The following is an 18,615-nucleotide window of genomic DNA, read 5'->3' on the forward strand; positions in this document are numbered from 1 at the left end:
TGGATGGATGGATGGATGGATGGATGGATGGATGGATGGATGGATGGATGGATGGATGGATGGATGAGTGGATGAGTGGGTAGATAGTTGGATGGATAAATAGATACATAGATGCATGGGTAGATCAGAGCTGATCTCTATGTATAATCTTATTTGGTCCTCACTACAACCATGTGAGATAAGCATTATTGTTGTCCCCTTTTTACAGATGAGGAATATGAGACTGAGAGAAATTAAATAACTTTTCCAGAGTCACACGGCTAGGAAGTCTGAGGCAGGATTAAGACTGATCTTTCTGAATCCAGATTCTGTGCTCTGTTCACTATACTCAACAGTTATCTGTTCCATGATATTCCCAACAAGTAGTCATATATCTTTCCACTCTCTTGCCTTACTTGAGACCTCTGGCCTTGTTTTTAGGGATCAAGAATCCTGCCTGAAGGTACCCTAGGGACTATTTCATTTTACTCCCTCATTTTACAAGAGAGAGGAAGGATTACAAGATTAGGATTTTAGGTTTAGAGATGAAAGAGAGTTCAGAGGCCCTCCAAACCAATGCCCTCATTTTACCAAAACAGAGAGGTTGAGTGATTTACCCAAGATCATGCAAGTCATAAGTGGCAAAGCCAGAGTTTGAACCTAGGTTCTTTGGTCGTACAGGAAGCAAGTAGCAGAATTCCTTTTGTGCTTTCCAACCCACTGCTTGTCTTTATAGTACCAGAGCTTAGCATTCACTGTGCCTGACACATAAGTAAATGTTTAATAAATGCTTGTCAACTGACTGATTGATTCCATGAGGAATAAATGATATTCTCTACCTAGTCCCTTAGCATTCACCATGATTTCTCCAGATGAGCCAAACTGTGGGCTTGGCCCTGCTTCCCTCTTTTCACTCCATTTTCCTTGATGCCCTTTCTTAGGTAGAGATCTTGGTACTGCTAGAAAGCTCAGTATGTCTACCCAGGAGACTGGTCTCCATATTGAGTGTTGAGGAAAGATCTTGCTGAGGACAAGCAGGGACTATGAGCTTCCTGAATGCTCCTGCCCCACACCTTCCAGGCTGGCTGCCTGCTGAATGGTTGCTTAGGTTTGGGTCAATGTGGAACTTGGCTCCTGGCATCAAAGCTCAGGCGCACCCTCATTTTTCCAATGGGACATCCAATGATACCAAGTTAAACCTACTTCCAACTTTCCCTGTCCATCACCCAAAGCCTTCCTTGCATTCAAATCAGACACCTTCCTCCTTTTGCAATCTCTTTCTTGGTTCTTTGGAAGACCTTGTGTCATTGCGTCGTGCTTGTAGCTTCAGGGCTGATATGGGCTTTGAGCTGCAAGGTGACTACTTTCTACCTGGGGATTCAGAGGAAGGATTCTGGCCATATCCTTTTCTTTGGGGCCTCCAACAGATACTACATGACCTACAGTCTTATCAGAATTCATAAATATTCCCCTTTCCTCATGTGTCCCTCTGACCCATTCAGCTGGGTACTACTCTTTCTTGGACTTGGTGTTCTCCTCTATCTGCTGGGGGAAGGAGTGGTGATGAGGGCAAGAAGCCAATTCCTATCGGCTCCCCTTTGGGGGAGTCCAGCAGTTTAGTCAGGAACAGGAAACCCCCTTCCCCATCTCTCATTGATTTCTATTTACCCAATTGTGCTTTGTGGGATATTCAACCCAAGGAACATGACGTCCATGACTGAACGTAAGAGGAAGCCTAAATTCTCCAAGGATGAGCTGGACATTCTGGTCACCGAGGTGACCCACAATGAAGCTGTCCTCTTTGGGAGGGAGACCATGAGACTGTCCCATGCCGACAGGGATAAGATCTGGGAAGGAATAGCTCGGAAAATCACCTCAGTCAGCCAAGTCCCCCGCTCAGTGAAGGACATTAAACACAGGTGGGATGATATGAAGAGGCGTACCAAGGACAAACTGGCCACCATGCAGAAGTCCCTGTCTGGCTCTGGCAGTGGAAGCCACCCCCCCACCATTATCCTTACTGCCCACGAGAGAGCCATCGAGTCCACGTTGCACGCCTCTCGCTCCATTCGTGGCTTCCCAAGAGCAGATCTGAATGGCGTGGACAGTCCTTCAACCAGCTGTAAGTATCACTTCTTTAACCTTCCTCCCTGTTCTCTATTTCCCACTGACTCCTCCTTATTCTTGCTGGGCCTCCTGGCTCTTTCTGCCTCCTCCTGGCTTTTCTGTCTTTCTGTGCCTTCTCTTTGTTCTCTGTCTTCTCACCATTCTCTCCACTTTCCTTCTTTCCTTTATCTCGACTTTCTCTGTCTCTATCTCCTTTTCCATGCTTTCCCTTTGTCTCTCATTTCTCTCTCCTTGTTTTCTCTATTTTTTTTTGTATCTCACACTCCCTTCCTGCATATCACACAGACTTACTCTTAGGCCAGGGTTTGGGAGAGCAGGGTATCCTGTTATAGTCTCCTGGAGTCATTTGGAACATTGGTATCATTCAGAATTGCTGAGCATGTGAAGGACCCCATCCAGGGACTCACCTCTCTTCCTATCACGGGGCTTCCAAATTCTTCAGGCTCCACCTTGGGTCCATCCCCCCTGTCCTTGCTGAGGGCTAACCTTCTTTAAAAGCTGAGGTAGATTTTTCCAGCTACTGAGAAACTAGAATTAGGGTAAGGGTGAGAGTTAGGGCATGGGGAGCCCAGCTGATGGGAAGTTGACTTTTGCAGGCCTGAGCCTCTTGCCCCAAGCCCTAGGCAATGGAGCACAGGCTTGGGGCCAGGTTGGACTTAGTTTGTTCATAAGAGCATAGCTTTTGAGTTTTATGTGAGTTTAGAGGCTGTCTATCCCAGCCCCCTCTTTTTTTTTTTTTAATAGATGAGGAAACAGAGATCTAGGGAGATTAAGTGATTTGATGAGGATCAAAACACTGTTTTCTGAGGTGGATTAGAACCCAGGTCTCCCTGATTCTTAGTCCAACACATTGCATGTTTCATAGTCTCAGAAGTCATTCCTTAGAGCAGTCATTTGAACCTGTGCTGGCTTCTTGGTGAAAGATAGATTAGAGGTAATAGTATCATAGATTTCTAGATGGAAGGGACCATTGAGCCATTGAGTCCAACTCTTCCCATTTTGCAGATGAAAAAGTTAAGGGCCAGAGAGACTAGAACTGTGACTTGTCCAGCATCATGCAAGTGTTAAGTTTCCAAGGTGGGATTTGCACCCACGTCTTCCTGATTCCAAGTTCAGTGCTTCATCCACTACGTCATGCTGCCAGCACTCTACGACCCCGCCCAACTACAGGGTACAAAGAGGAGAGATTGAACCCTGACTCCCTCGGTCCATCAACTTATGAAACTCCCTTCCTACAGAGCAGGTCCCTCATCACTCACTGGTCGTGGATTGTCTGGTCTCCGAGATCTTGGTTGTGGGACTAGGACTGTGTGTATGGGTGTGCATCCGTAGTGGTGTGTTCCCCAGTGAGAGAAGAGCAGTGCTGGGATGGGAGGTGAGATTCAGTGGGAGTGTAGTCTCTGGAGACTGACTGCAACTTGGGAGTTTTCCATTCCAAGATGGTGGAGAGACCAATGAATCTGCTCGTGTGGGGATTCCTCTGTTGTTGAGGGACTCCATGCATAGCTAGTTGTCTTACTCAAGATGGCCTTTGCATATGGACTATGGGATGTGAAGGGCCAGCCCGGAAAGAAGACTCCAGGATGTGTTTCTTAGCCCTCCCTTTGGTCTCAGGATCTATTCCAGTGACCGGAAGTGGTAGTGGGGGGGCGGGGGGGAGATGGTGTTAGACTTGGAGGTTGTGGTTTCTACTGTCTTTCACCATCCTGTGTCCATATACACAGCTTAATTCCCCTCTTCCCTCCACTTCTTTTTTTCTACCCCAAACCCAATGGAAATTGACATTTTAAAGCTGCAGTGTCCATAGTAGCCACGAGGTGGCACCAAAAAACTCATTAACGACCACTCAAGGATTTGAAGTCCAGGGAATTAAGTGTGAGCCTTTTAGCAGAATCACAAGATGTCAAAGCTGGAAGGGGTCTTTGAACATATAATTTGGGTTATCAGGACCGAAGGGAAATATTGAACGTAACATGTTAGGACTGGAAGGAGCCTTAGAACAGAGAATGTCAGAGCTGGGAGGGACCTTAGAACAGAAAATGTCAAAGCTGGGAGGGACCTTAGAACAGAGAATGTCAAACTGGGAGGGAATTTAGAACAGAGAATGTCAGAGCTGGGAGGAACCTTAGAACATAGAATGTCAGAGTTGGGCAGGAGCCTTAGAACATAGAATGTCAGAGTTGGGAGGGACCTTAGAACAGAGAATGTCGGAGCTGGGAGGGACCTTAGAACACAGAATGTCAAACTAGGAGGGACTTTAGAACATAGAATGTTAGAACTTGGAGGAGCCTTAGCACATAGAATATTAGAGCTTGGAGGGACCTTAGAACAAAGATTAGAACTTGGAGCGAACATAGAACATAGACCATAGGATATCAGGGGAGGAACCTTAGAAATGATCTAGTCTAATATGTTATTTTATGGTGGGGAAATTGATGCCCAGAAAGATGTCCAGAGTCCCACAGGTAGTTGGTGGTGAGGCTAGGAAAGTCTGTGTCTTCTTGTTCCCAATTCAGTGCACTGTCCAAAGCAGAATGTTTTCCAGGGACATGACAGGAGGGCAACCTTGAAGGATGTTGTTGACCCTTTTTTCACCTCTCCAGGTGTGCCCCTAACTGAAGAGCATGATACCTTTGCCTAGACTGTGCCTCCATTCAAATCAGGGTGTCCTGGACACTGACTAACAGGGGAATGATAGTAGGTTTGGGGGGAAGGTGGCTGTCTTGTTCAGTTCAGTCTATGAAGACCACCTCCTCTTGTCCCTGGGAGAAAAAAGAAAAATCTGGCGGTAGATAATCTGAGGCAGCCAGTTTTTCCTGCCTTGCTAATTCTTTGTGTTTCTGATTTCTCTCTCTCAAGATGATGAAGATGAGGAGATTCCTGGACCCTCACATCAGCCCCCTCTGACATCTCTGCATCAAGATCAAGAAGAAGTTTCCCACCTGGCCAGGCCAGCCCTCTTCCAATCTTTGTCCTCGTCCAACCAGTCAGAGACAGTGGGAGCAAAGCCAGAGGATGTGCCACTGCCATTATCCCAGGCACCCTCGCACTCCCAATCCCAGAGCCCCCCACTCTCAGGCTTTGAGCGGCATCACTTCTACTCTCATGCCCAGGAGTCTGAGCCCTTCCAACGATTATGCCAGGAGCTGATGACTGTCCACCGGGGCATGGCGGACAGTATGCGCACGATAGGCCAGGCTATGGCCGAACTGACCGGGTGGGTGAGCCAGATGTGCCAAAGGCTGAGTGAGATCCGAGACGGAGTCCGGGCCCTTCAACAAGTGCCCAGCATGGCGGCTGCCACAAACACACCACTCGGACCTGAGCCCCACCGAGCAGAGCCCAGCCCGGAGCCAGCCCCGACAAGGACTACTCGATCTCGGAAGCGAAAACACCATTTCTAACCAAACCAGGCTGAGCTGGAAAGAAGAACATACAAAAAGGGGTTGGATGTCCCTGAGCGTGGGAACCCTCATTACAAAGAAGGGCTTCCTTGTCTCAATTCATAGTGTCCAGGGACAGGAAAGTCTCGTGCTGACCCCTTGCACTATCTAGGGCAGAGCCACCACCTCCTCCCTGTCTTCTGCCAAAGTTGGAGGTCTGTCAGGAACTAGTGGTGCTCACTGGCTTCAGTGAGTCACACCCTGAAGTCTTCATCCCATTGGGCAGTCAGCCTAAGTTGGGTGGGTCTGGGTGGGAAATCTGACTTTCCCACTCAGAAGAGACTGGAATGGTGATTGACTGTATGGTCCAGGCAGGTGGCTCGACTTTTTTGACCACAGACCCCTAGGCATGATTTCTGTTGATGAAGGATGGGGAGAGGGTGATAGTTGGAGCTCAGCTCATTTAGACAAGCTGGCTATGCCCTCTGCTTGATGGTACTCCTGCCTGGGCTCCTGGACTCAGCTCTGGCTTGCATGCTTTTGTGTGAGCCATTATATGAATTTAGTTTTGTGTTTTTGCCTTTGGTGGGGCAGAGCGGGGTGTCTGTGAAGGAGAACATATTGAGATGGAAAGGAATCCCCCTGAAGAATAGCCCTGCTTCCCATAGCTAATGCTCTGTGTTTTATAAAGCTCACTCACAATATACTGTCTCACTGGGATCCTCAGAGCACCCTTGTGAGACTGGGAGGCTGGGGAGAGATTCTGAATCTCATTTTACAGGACGGGAAAAATGAAGCCTAGGGAGGCTTTAAGTGACTGGCCCAAGGTCGAGGAGCCAGTAAGTGGTATATCTGGGTCTTCTGTCTTCCAGACCTCTCTTCTTTCCTTTCCACCAGCCAGGAGCTCAATCTTTGGTAGCAAAAGAGAAGGAGGATGTATCCGCCTTTATTAATGAGAGGGCCTGGCCTTCATCTCAGCCCCATCTCCCATCCTGTAGCTGTTCTGGACCCTCATTCCCTGGTTTTGACACTGAGGAAGAAGACTTCACAGGAGTCTAGTCAGTCTCTCTTCCCCTCCTCTGTCTTGGTGGGACAGAGGGGAGGTTTGGATGGACGAGGAGAGGGTTTGAGATGATGGGCAATTCTCTTCCCTTCCTCCTGGCACTCCAAGGGCATGGGGATCCCTGCAGTTGCTCTGCTTGTCCAGATCTCTCTTGTAGATAAGACAACATGTGTAAGGGTACAAATACGTTCATCGATAGCTTTCTCTGGATTTTGTTTTGGTATTTGGCCTAGGACATGAAAGCTATATTCATGGCATCGGGGAGGGCGTTTGGAGGTGGCTTTGATGAATATGAATGTGGGGAGATCAGCCCAGTGAGCCTCACTGTGCTTCCTTTTTGGCCCCCTGACCCCAAGCAAGAGCCCCCTGAGTCAGGACTGACACCCCATGCCCACCTAGACCTGGAAAGTGGGTCTCTCCCAGACTCATCATGTCCTCAGGCCTGAGGTAGGGGAGGAGACACTGGGCGCTGCCTTCCCTCAATTTTCTCTCTCCATTCTGATCTCTTAGAATAGCATTTCATTGCTACCTGAGCTGAGAATCCCCTTATCCCATAACCCATGGCTATGCTTCACCCCTGCCCCTCCAAATCTCCTTTGGAAGTATTTTTGTTAAATGATAATAAAAAGAAATATCTAACACTTCTAACATACCTAGCCTTCAAGTTCTTTCTTTGGTGTGTGCTCACTTCCTTTCCTCCCCTACCCCCATTCACCCCTTGCCCAATTCACCATGGTGTGTCTTTGGGTCCTTGAGGAGCTAGTGTAGATGGCTGAAAAGAAGCCAGTAGGCAGAAGAGCCCTGTCTGCCTTCTGAATACCTCCAATACCATTCTCTCTGTGGAGCAGTGTCCCCCTTCCCATCATAACTTCTGATATCCAACCCATCCTTGAAGGCCCATGCTAGTTTCTCAAAGAAGACTACTTCTAATGGGAAATGATTTCATCCTGATCTGATCTCATAGTACTTTATGCACCTCTCATGCACTTACCATATTCTAATTTTTTATTATATTCATCTGCCTGTGACTGATTTTGAGGTCAAGGACTATGTCTGATTCTCTTTGTACTACCCCCCCCCCACTGTTCACTGTGCATCCCACACAGAAGGCACTTAAGAAATATATGAATGACTGAATGTGCCCAGCCTTGTTCTTGATGTTATTCAGGATATAGAGAAGCATAAGATATATGGATGGGTGGATGAATGGATGGATGGATGGATGGATGAAAATTGAACCTACTTTTCCAATAGGGCATGTTTATGTATGAACATAGAAAATAATAAAAATGAATGAATGTGCTCTGCCTTGTTCTTGATGTTATTCAGGATACAAAAAAAAACCATAAAATGGATGGATGAATGGATGGATGGACGGATGGATGGATGGACAGATGGATGGATGGATGAAAATCCAGCCTACTTTTCCAATAATCCATGGTATGAATGTGGAAAATAATAAAATTAATAAATGAGTCCAACATTGCACCAGGCCTTATTGGTGCTGTAGAGAAGCATAAGATGAAGGAATGAATGAATGAAAAATGTGTCTAGCCTTTCATTCGACCTTGTGATAAATAAAGAGAAGCATCCTATGCTCAAACAGCTCATGGTGCCTTTGGGGAGGTGACATACACATGAAACATTTGAAGTATTTGTTAAGGTCTTAGTCAACACAAATTTGTTAAACACTTACTGTATATATCGTCCCAAATGCAAGAGATACAAATTTTCGCACCAATCCTTTTGGTTTACATGGGTGGGAGAAGGTAGAATGTATGAAAAATATGCCTCTTGCTCCTGGGCGGGAAGGAGATACAGAATCTTTCCTTGACATGCTTGAAAGACCTACTTTCCATCCATCCACCCCCGCCCCCATTCCCATTCCTCAGTCAATTGCCTTAGGATTTTTATTACATCAAAAAAGATTCACCATTGAGGTTTCCTCCAAACAACCCTTACTCATGCCTGCCAGAAAACAGAATCTACAGAGGTTTATTTTTCTTAAGTTGGATCTGAGGCATTTCTGGACCTGGCCGGGAAACCTGCTTTGTTTAGAGAAAAGTCAGAAGACAATGGGTTAGGCTGAGGAATGTTTGCTTGGAGCTATTCCATGTCAAAATCAGCTATGTTGAGGGGAAAACCTTGAGACTGCTTTGAGACATCTAGTCTAGGACTCTTTGGTATTTCATTGATTTGTCTAACTTCAGATGAGATAGAAATAGCCACTGAGGTTTCAACTATTGGCAGTCATCTGGATGGTTTTTGCCAGCCCCTTTCCACCCTCCACCCTCCCATCATGGATTTTCCCTTCCAAGGATTAATATGACTTTTTCCAACTTGGAACATGACATAAGATGACCTAAGAGCTCCGTCAAGCCACCTTGCAAATTATCCCTTTCTCAGAACAATCAGGAAAGATTGTTGCCTTCTATATGCTTCCCACAGGGCAGGGAAGACACAAACAGAGCACTGAAGTCATTTGGGATTTGTCATGGAGGTATTTATCACATGGGGACAGACCGGGGCTCCTGGGAACACATCTAAACTCCTCTGTATCTTCAAACTCACAATTTCTGTAAGAGAAAACCAACGTTGTTTGGAAACAGCTTAGAACAGTAGAAAGAGCACTTCCTTGGGAGTCAGAGGTCTTAGCTTCAAATCCTGACTCTGGTACCACCTGAGTTACATTGACCAATGCCTTTCCTTCCCTAGGATTCAGTTTTCTCAACAGTAAAATCAGGTTATTGGACTAGATAACTCCTGAGGTCCTTTCCAGCCCCAAATCTTTGACCAGGTCTTTAATCTTTTTCAAAGGTTCACTTAAGTGGAGAGAAGATGTCCAGTTATCTGGAATTGTGAGGCAAAAAGATTCCAATGATCTGGGTGGATTGAGACTTATATATGCTATGCCTGGAGGACTAATGTTCAGACACTCAAAATACAGACACCAAAAGACGTTTTGAAAGATACGAGATAATATAGGTGTCCTGAAAGGCTTAGTGCAGTTTCAAGCCAAAAAAAATCTCAAAATTGCAGTAAGGCTTTTGGGACATTTCATGCCAGCATTAACTTGACTGAAATGATGCTCCAGGACTTTGAAAGCCCCATGATTTCATTACTGTAACTATCTGCTCCGCAGACACAGATCATAGAAGCCCCTCCATGACTTAGGTAAGTGGTGTTTGCTGTGGCCAAAAATCACTCAATTAAGCAACAAATCATTATTAAGTTCCTACTGTGTGCCAGTCACTGGACTAGAAAATGCCCCCCCTAGTGGCTAATTCTGGTGATGAGCCTTCCCACCTTTATTAAGATGGGTCTTTGGATAGTAGAAATACAAGGCATTACATGAGACATATTCAAGGTATTACTGTTAGTGGGGTAGGGAAGAGAAGGGAGAGAGGGAGGGAGAATCAGTTAGGTAGAGCAGTGGATAGAGCACCATGCCTGAAGTTAGGAAGACGTGAGTTCAAATCTCACCTGAGATATTTACTAACTGTGTGACCCTGGGCAAGTCATTTAACCCTGTTTGCCTCAGTTTCCTCATCTGTCAAATGTGCTGGAGAAGGAAATGGCAAACTTCTCCAGTGTCTTTGCCAAGAAAACCTTCGATGGGCTCACAAAGAGTTGTACACAACGCAATCGACTGAACAACAACAATAAAAGTGCCTGCTCTATACCAGGCATTTTACAAGTGTTACTCATTTGATGCTCACAACAACCATGTAATGTACGTACTATTATCCTAGTTTTACAGTTGGGGAAACTGAGGCAACAGAGGTTAAGTGACTTGCCAGAGGTTGCTGGCACAACCTTCAGAGACCATGGGTCACCTCTGTGCCATGAGAATGAGACATCAAGGCAGAATATTAAGGAGGGCTCTTGAATGGAAAATACTATTTCTTGTTGAATTCAGCTCAGAATCCTGTAGAGCTCCAGAATCTGTGTCCTGGAAATCTATTTTCATCATCACTCTTTCCTGGATCCTTTGACTCACCCTAGGATTTGTTTTTAGAAATAAGAGCCCATTTATTTCCTATTTCTTTCTTCCTCATTAAAGTTAAGTGCAAGAACCAATCCTGGCTGCTAGAACTTGCATAATAAGCCTTGGTTGTCAGATTAGGCAGAGTTCTTGAACAACCTCTTGGCTCCCCATGTCTTATAGATCATAAGATTTAGAACTGGAAATTACCTTGTCATTCATCTAGTCCAAGCCCTTCAATATATGGATTATGAAATGAAGGCTCAGAGAGGGAAGTTGGTGTGTCTACAGTCATCCAAGTAGTCAGGGGCAGAGATGGAATTCAGTCCCCAGGTCTCCTGACCTGAATCCAAGATCTAGAAAGGAAAGGGATCGAAGAGGCCATCTAATGTAATCCACTCACTTTACAGAGAAGGAAACTGAAACCCATAGAAGGGAAATGATTTGCCCAAGGATACCCCGGGAAGAACTGGTACAGTCAGGTCTTGAACCCAGGACATTTGACCATAGTCTATGTTCTTTGTACTTCTTCTAGACAATATTCCTTGCAGTTTATCCCCTGTCCCAAGGCCATTTGTATTTTTTTGAGACTGAAAGAACAACTCTCTTAAGATTTTTTTTCATTCATATGAGGGCAGTTGAATGTTACCAGGATTCAAAAGGATGTAGCTCAAATGGTAGGATTTCAGATAAGGTGACAGGCAGTAGAAGAAAGATCCGGGAATTGAGGTCTTGGCCAGGCACTCTTCAAATCATAAGCTACTTGCATGTTTGTAAGGCTAACCCTCTTAGTTAAGAGAAAACTCACTGGCTCTGGACTGAGAGAATTCGGGTTCATATCTTATCACTGATGTTTACTACCTCTACAAACTTGGCCAAGTCACTTAATTTCTGTGAGTCTCAGTTTCCTCATCTGTAAAAGAAAAAGAGCCTTCATTGTTGAAATAGTATTTCATGCTTTTTTCAGGGCTCATCCATCCCCAAGCTCCTGTGAGACTGCAGGATCCTAGGTCTGGAACCTCAGGTCATCTAGCAACCTGTCCTTTTACTGGGGAGGAATAGAGACCCAGAGAAAGGAATGACTTGTTCAATGACACAGAGGGTAAACGGCAAAGCCAGGATTTGAACCCAGATCATCTGAGCATCATTCTTCTCAACATACCATATTACCTTGCACAAGGGGGCAGTCATTATTCCCATCTTACAATCCATTGAAAACCAACAATCATTTATAAAATACCAACTATGTGTCAAGCTTGGGAATAAAGAAAATGAGCAGCCTTAGCCCCTCCCATCAGTCAGCTGACTTCCACTGGGTGGATACAGATAGAAACAGATAAATATAATCCTGATTAATTGAGGAGGAAGGAAAGAGTATAGATAGCTAAAGAGACCATGAAGGCCCTTCCATAAATGACATGTGAGCTTAATCTTCAAGGGAACTAGGGATCTAAGTGATGAGGAGGAAGTCTATTCAGGCATGGAGGACAACCCATGCAAACTCTTGGAGGTGGGAGATGAGATCCCCAGCATTCCAGCTTGTCTCTGATGTGAAGAAGTGTAACATGCAATGACCCCGGAAAGGGCATTAGAGCTTGAAGTGCCAAGCTGAGAAATTTGAGGTGATAGAGAGCCATTAAAGCTTCATGGGCAGAGGAACTGCATGGTGAGACAGCTTTTGGAAGATTATCTTAGTAATGGTGTTGCCAGAGGCAGAAGCTAGAAATCAGGAATCCAGTTATAAAGCCATTACAGTAGTTGAGGCAAGAGTTGATGAAGGCTTAAATTAGAGGCTTGGCCTTTAAATTAGAAAAGACAATAGGTGTGAGAGATGTTGAGACAGAATTGACCGGATTTGATAAGTGATCAGATATTGGTAGTGAAGTTGAGGGAAAGCATAGATGATTCTCTTGACCCTAAGTGACCAGAAAGATGACGATTCCCTCAACAGAAAAGGGGCATTTTGGAGGGAGTGGGTTTTGGATGGAAGACAATGAGTTCCATTTTGAATTTGTTGAGGTTGAGATGTCTACAAGAGAAATAACTGGAATTATATGCAGGGCACTTGGTGATAGGGGCCTGGAGCTCATGGAGCTCTAGAAGGGACCAGACAGATAATCTAGTCCAACTCTCTCATTTTACAGATGAGAACATCGAGATTCAGGGTAATCCTTAGTTACTTAGAGTTACCTAGGATTAGGTAATCCTAACCCTAAGTGATTTACCCAAGGTCACAGAGGCAGACCTGGGATTTGAACTCTTGTCCTCCAACCCCTATTCTACCATTCTTTGTCTTTACCTAATATGAGTACATCTGTCTATGGAGATGCACTCATGGGGATATGTCAAGGACCTGTTGCTTGAGCTCATGTCATTTTTACCTTTGTTCCCCAGATATGTGATCATCTCACGAGAGGAGAGAGAGCAGAATTTGATGGCCTTCCAGCACAGCGAGAAGATCTACTTCCGGGTGTGCCGTGATATCCGACCTGGGGAGCGGTTACGAGTCTGGTACAGTGAGGATTACATGAAACGTCTACACAGCATGTCCCAGGAAACAATCCAGCGCAACCTGACCAGAGGTGAGCTTTCCCTTCATCGTGGACCCCATCCCTGCCCCTGCTGTGGTGGCACCTCTGACCCTTCTTCCTCACCTGAGTACTCTAAGCAAGGTGTCCCAGTATTCTTCACAGTTTTCATTGACTCAATATCCTGCTCAGATTGCCACTGTCTCTGAGATGAAGGAAAGGGAAAAACTAATACATTTCTCATGGAAAACTTGTGGGACATTCTTTTTTTAAAGGAGGAATAAATGGAACCAAGTGAGGAGATTTTAAATTTTTTTGGTTGGATATTTGCAAGATCCTGCCCTATAGATTTCATTCTCTGGGTACCCAGAGGAACACAGACCCTGATCATATATTCCAGAGCATTAGGAAGGAAGAAATGGAAACTGAGAGTCAGGGAAAGAGGCAAAGGACATCATTAGGACCTAGTTCTCCATCTCAGATTAATTCCAAATCCCTACTACTCCCATATAGTTTGATGAGCTAAATGACTCCCTCTTCTTCCCTGGCCTTTAGGTCAGGTAGTTGTTTGTCCAAAAGATATCATTGATGGAAGGCAGAAAAACTTAAGTAAATAAATTTTGGAGGTCCAGAGGGAGTCAGCACAATAGGTCCTTGTTCATGTGCATTCTACAAGAAAGAATAGATTAAAAAATCCTCATCACAACAAACGAAGCCACTTTGGGGCTTGCTGGTCAACCATGAAAGCCAAGTTCTTTTCAGTATCACCTTCAAATTAACTCCACAGTCTTCTTAGTCCCATGGAATTTGTCTAGTAGACCCAGAGTCCATTTGGTCCAACTGCAGCCCATGGGGGATAAGGTCAAACTCACTAGATCATCAACCTGATATCTGACAGAAGAGTGGAGGAGATGGGAAGGGATAGAAGTGGCCCATTGAAATTAAAATTTTTAAAGAAAAAAGTAAAAATTACCAACTATCACAACTACTAACATAGGAAATAGGCACTTTAGGAGGTAGTGAGTTCTCTATCACTGAAGGTCATCCAAGTTAGGCTTCTTGTTCAGGTACAGGTTGAACTAGATGACTTCAGAGGTTCTTTTCAGCTTTGAAATTCTGGAATTCCATTAAGAATGCAGTAGCTACCTGAGTTGGTAAAAGGTGTCTCATGACTCAGTTAAGCTCATATCTTAACTACGCCAGATCTTGGGTTTGGGGATGCTAGCATTTTCTTGGTGAAAATTTCCTCAGTGTGGTTTCAGTCTGACCTTTGGAGAGAACTGAATATTGTCATAGAACTATTAAACATCAACTGTGCACCAGGGACTATGCAGTGGAGTGAAATAGTCCCTGAAGGCAGCATGGGGCCAGAAGAAAAGGAAGCAAGGAGAAGCCTTGTCTGGGGCCATCAAAGTTTCAACTCTTGGTTTCAGCTTCCTTGGATTTCCTGAGGAGTGTTTACAGTGTCTTTTTGGGCTTTTCCTGATACCTTCTCAAATGCCCATCATTGTCAGGGGAGACTGAGAGAGATATGAGGGGAAGGCTGGTTTAAGGAAGTGAGTGTTAGGGAGTCATTTGGAAGAGAGATTTGGTAGAAGGTGATCCCAAGGCACACATGGGAAAAGGTGTGAAGACAAGAAGGGATGCACAATATGATGTTCCTGCCCAGGGGAAAACAAGAGAGGAAGGGAACTTCAAGCTTTGGACTACGAAGGAATAGGCTGCCTCAGGTGGTAGTGAGGGCCCTGTCAATGGAGATCTTCACCAAAAGGAAAGAGAAAGAGATGCAGAGACAAGATGAAAAAAATGGATGATCTTGGACCAAAAGCCCAGAAGCATTGATATATTCAACTTTTTGGACCAGAGTGTGGTGTGTGTGTGTGTGTCTGTGTGTGTGTGTGTGTGTGTTGGCAAAGTCCTCCTGGATGTGCCTACCTTGGGATGCAAAGATTTCCGTGGAAGTAATGTGACTTGCCCAAGGTCACATAGAAAATCGGTGACTGAACATGCTTTGAGGCTGTTCACCCTCATGAGCCCGCTTCTTCATTTCATTTCAATAATCATTTATTAAACACGGTGTTTGGAATCCTTTTACCTCCTTCTCTTAAGAGTCTGCTTAGAAGGATACAACAGCTCAGACTTCTTAGAAATGAGGTTGGCAGAGGCCAGAGACCCAACTGTGTGTCAGTGACCTTTCATCAGAGTGGCATAGTGGGAAGACTGCTGACTTTGGTCTCAGAGGTTCTTGATTTGAATTCCTCCTCAACTCTTCTTCGACTGTGTGAGCTAGACTATGTGAGTCATCTTCCCTCTTCTTCAATTTCCTCATTTCCCAAATGAGGGGATAGCGTTGGATGATGTGTAAGGTCTTTCCAGCTCTAAGCTTCTGTCTTCTCCATCAGAACACGGCAGATTTTGATTATTGTCTGGAGTATGTCATAGGATATTTTTCTCTGTAGATCTTTGAGAAAAGGACATCTCTGTGATGCATAATAGGTGAAGTTACAAAGAAGCTGATCTGGGCTCAGTATAAGAAAGGATTTCCTAACTCTGAGCTTCCCAGCACTAAAATGAACCAACTCCTGAGGGAGTGAGTTCCCTGTCACTGAAAGTCTTCATCCTCAACCTGGGTGACCTCATGTTGGAGCTGTTGTCAAGGATGATGGAGAAGAAATTCTTCCTTGCGTATGCCTTGGGTGAGATGACTTCTGAGGTCCCAGAATTCCAGAGCTGGAAGGGACCTTTGAGATCATCTTTTGTAACACCTTCATTTTACAGATGAGCAAACAATAGAGGCCCAGAATGGGAAAATGACTTGCCCAAGGTCACTTGGTTCAGTAGCTATTTCCCTTCCTGGCTCTAAGATTCTATTGGTTTATTATGGAGTCTCCAAAACTTCCTAGATTTGATAACCAGGGGATATATTCCATGACCACAGTGGTCGTAAGATTTCATGTAATCCTAAGGCTGAAGGGACACTCTCAAGAAACAGTTAAGACCCAGCCTGAGGATAGAGAGAAGCAAAATCCAGTGCTGGTGAGTTGTAATCCATGCTTCCCAACAGCACTAACAGATGGCACTTCTAAAATGGGACACATAGACTACATGCCTGGTGAGGTCACTTCTTTCATGATCTTGTAGCAAAAAAAGCACCCACAAAAAAGGAGAAAGAAAGGGAGGCCTCTGGTTTTTAGGGGCTTCATAGAAGTAGGTGTTTCTTCTGACCCCAAAGCGGGGAATGGTGTATATTATGAAGAGGCTTGCTATGTCTCTTCTTCTTCCCCTGACTCAGTTTCCCCCATGGTTCAGGACGTGTAGATTTGAAGGAGTACCTCAAGAAAGTGAGATTTAAGAAAACGAGAATCTGATCTTTTATAAACCATGTCTCCCTTCTAGTTCCCCTTATCTATGTGACCCCAGAGAAAACTCCCAGGATTTGGAGCCAGAGGATGTGCTTTGAATCTTGCCTCTGCCATTTCAGACCAGTCTGAGCTTGAACTTCTCGGTCCTCACCTTTGGGCTGCAGTCCCTTTACCTATAAGATGAGGGAGATTACCTTGGTCAAGACTTCTTAACTTGGGGGTTCATGAGCTTGTTTTTAAAAAAGATGTTTTAGGGGGTGGCTAGGTGGCACAGTGAATAGAGCACCGACCCTGGAGTCAGGAGGACCTGAGTACAAATCTGGCCTCAGACACTTAACACAAAAACTAGCCATGTGACGTTGGGCAAGTCACTTAACCCCAATTGCCCTATCTTCCCCCCTCCAAAAAACAAACAAACAAAAAGATGTTTTGATAACTATTTCAATAGAATCAATTTTTTTGTGATCCTGTGTCTTTCATTTTAAAACTTTCAAAAAACATGATTGTGAGGAGTCCATAGACTTCACCAGATTAACTGCCAAGGGGAACACTGAACAGAAAAGGTTAAGGACTCCTGGATTAGAAGGTCGGTAAGATTCTTCCAGTCCAGGAGACCTTAACCTTTTCTAGAAGGTCTGTAAGGTCCATTCCATAGGCAGCGAGGTGGTGCTATAGTGCATAGAGCCCTGGACTTGAGAGTCAGGAAGACTTGTCTTCCTGAGTTCAAATCTGGCCTCAGACTTTTACTAGCTGTGTAACCCTGGGCAAGTTACTTAACCCTGTTTGCCTCAGTTTCCTCATCTGGAAAATGAGCTGGAGAAGGAAATGGCAAACTATTCCAGTATCTTTGCAAAGAAAAGAGAGTCAGACATGGCTGAAAAATGACTGAAACAGAGGTCCATTCCAGCACTAATGTTCTGTGATTCTGTGAAGCATGGTTTTTAGAGGCAAGGGAGAATGCCACACATTTTGTATATACACAAGGTGTCCCCAAGATCATAGTGGAGTTTTAGTATTTAGTCACTTTAAAGTGCATTAAGACTATCGGGACAATTACTGTGTGTGTGTATACACATCTATATGCATACAAACATACACACATATATATATATATATGCATATATGTATTCACATGCATACCTATAGCAATGTACATGTGTGGTTATATCGTGGATAGACATCCATACACACCAGCACCCAGGCTCTCTGAGAAGAGCAACTTTGGTATCGCTGATTTAAATGTTTTTGGCTGGAAGAAGTGTTAGAAACCCTTTTCTTAGAGTGTGGTATAATGAAAATACATTGGATTAGGAGTCACATGACTGGCAATGGAATGGAAACTCTATAAGGGCAATGATGGTTTTTGTCTTTTGATCCCTGGTCCTGAATGCGTCCTTCATAAGTTCTTGGTTTGGTTTTTAAATAAATGCATATTGACTAATTGTCCTGAGTTCAAATCTTGAGTTCAAAATCAACTCTTGCTGCTTATTAGCTATAGGATTTTAGGCAAATCACAGAATATTTCTGTACCTCAGTTGTGTCATCTATTGAATGGGGGTAAAAAGGTTTAATTTCTTTGAGTCTGTTTTCTACTTTGTAAAATGGGGATAATAATAATTTCTGTGACTCCCAGTTTCTTCATCTGTAAAATGAGGATAAAATGAGGATTTTGGACTAAGGTGGTTCCTAAGTTTCCTCCTACCTATAAATTATATGCCACTACACTTAGTTGAATGCATTTCGCCAGAGAATAACATAGTGCCTAGCACATAGTAAGTGCTTGATAAGTCATTCTATATGTCTATCTGTCTAGCTAGCTAGCCCTCTCTCTATTCATCCATATATCCATCTCGTCAGGCATCTATCTGTGCATAAATCATCTATCTACCCATCTGTCTATCTATATAGCTATCCACCTATCATTCTATGCAACTCTTAATGTACCTGTCATCTATCTGCCCATCCTCTATACCCATTCATCTTTCTATCTGTCCAGATATATAGCTATCTATCTGTCTCTGTTTATCCCTCCATTCCCCTAGCTGCCTATCATCTATCTCATGCATCTTTCTATCCAACCATATAGTTATGTCTGTCTGTCTGTCTCTCTCTATCTATCCATCTACCTACCAATCTATCTAATCTATCTATCTATCTATCTATCTATCTATCTATCTATCTATCTATC

The 18,615-nt window shown here is 44.3% G+C and overlaps 1 protein-coding gene across 4 annotated transcripts in view; it reads left to right on the plus strand.

The window, feature by feature from the left end:
* PRDM11 (PR/SET domain 11) overlaps positions 1–18,615 on the plus strand; it is a 95,095-nt gene that overhangs the window by 65,432 nt on the left and 11,048 nt on the right. For 3 of the 4 annotated variants that reach the window (XM_069091480.1, XM_069091479.1, XM_069091478.1), the window contains exon 6: positions 12,932–13,119. In XM_069091480.1, the coding sequence (XP_068947581.1) occupies positions 12,932–13,119 (188 nt within the window). Of the gene's footprint in view, positions 1–1,679; positions 2,102–4,965; positions 7,204–12,931; positions 13,120–18,615 lie in introns of those variants that run through there. The other variant, XM_069091481.1, reaches the window with a different exon arrangement.

The sequence above is a fragment of the Petaurus breviceps genome, unplaced genomic scaffold (genome assembly GCF_028583685.1).
Source record: "Petaurus breviceps papuanus isolate PSGF00001 unplaced genomic scaffold, PetGlider_PUasm1.0 188, whole genome shotgun sequence".
NCBI classification, from domain to species: Eukaryota; Metazoa; Chordata; class Mammalia; order Diprotodontia; family Petauridae; genus Petaurus; species Petaurus breviceps.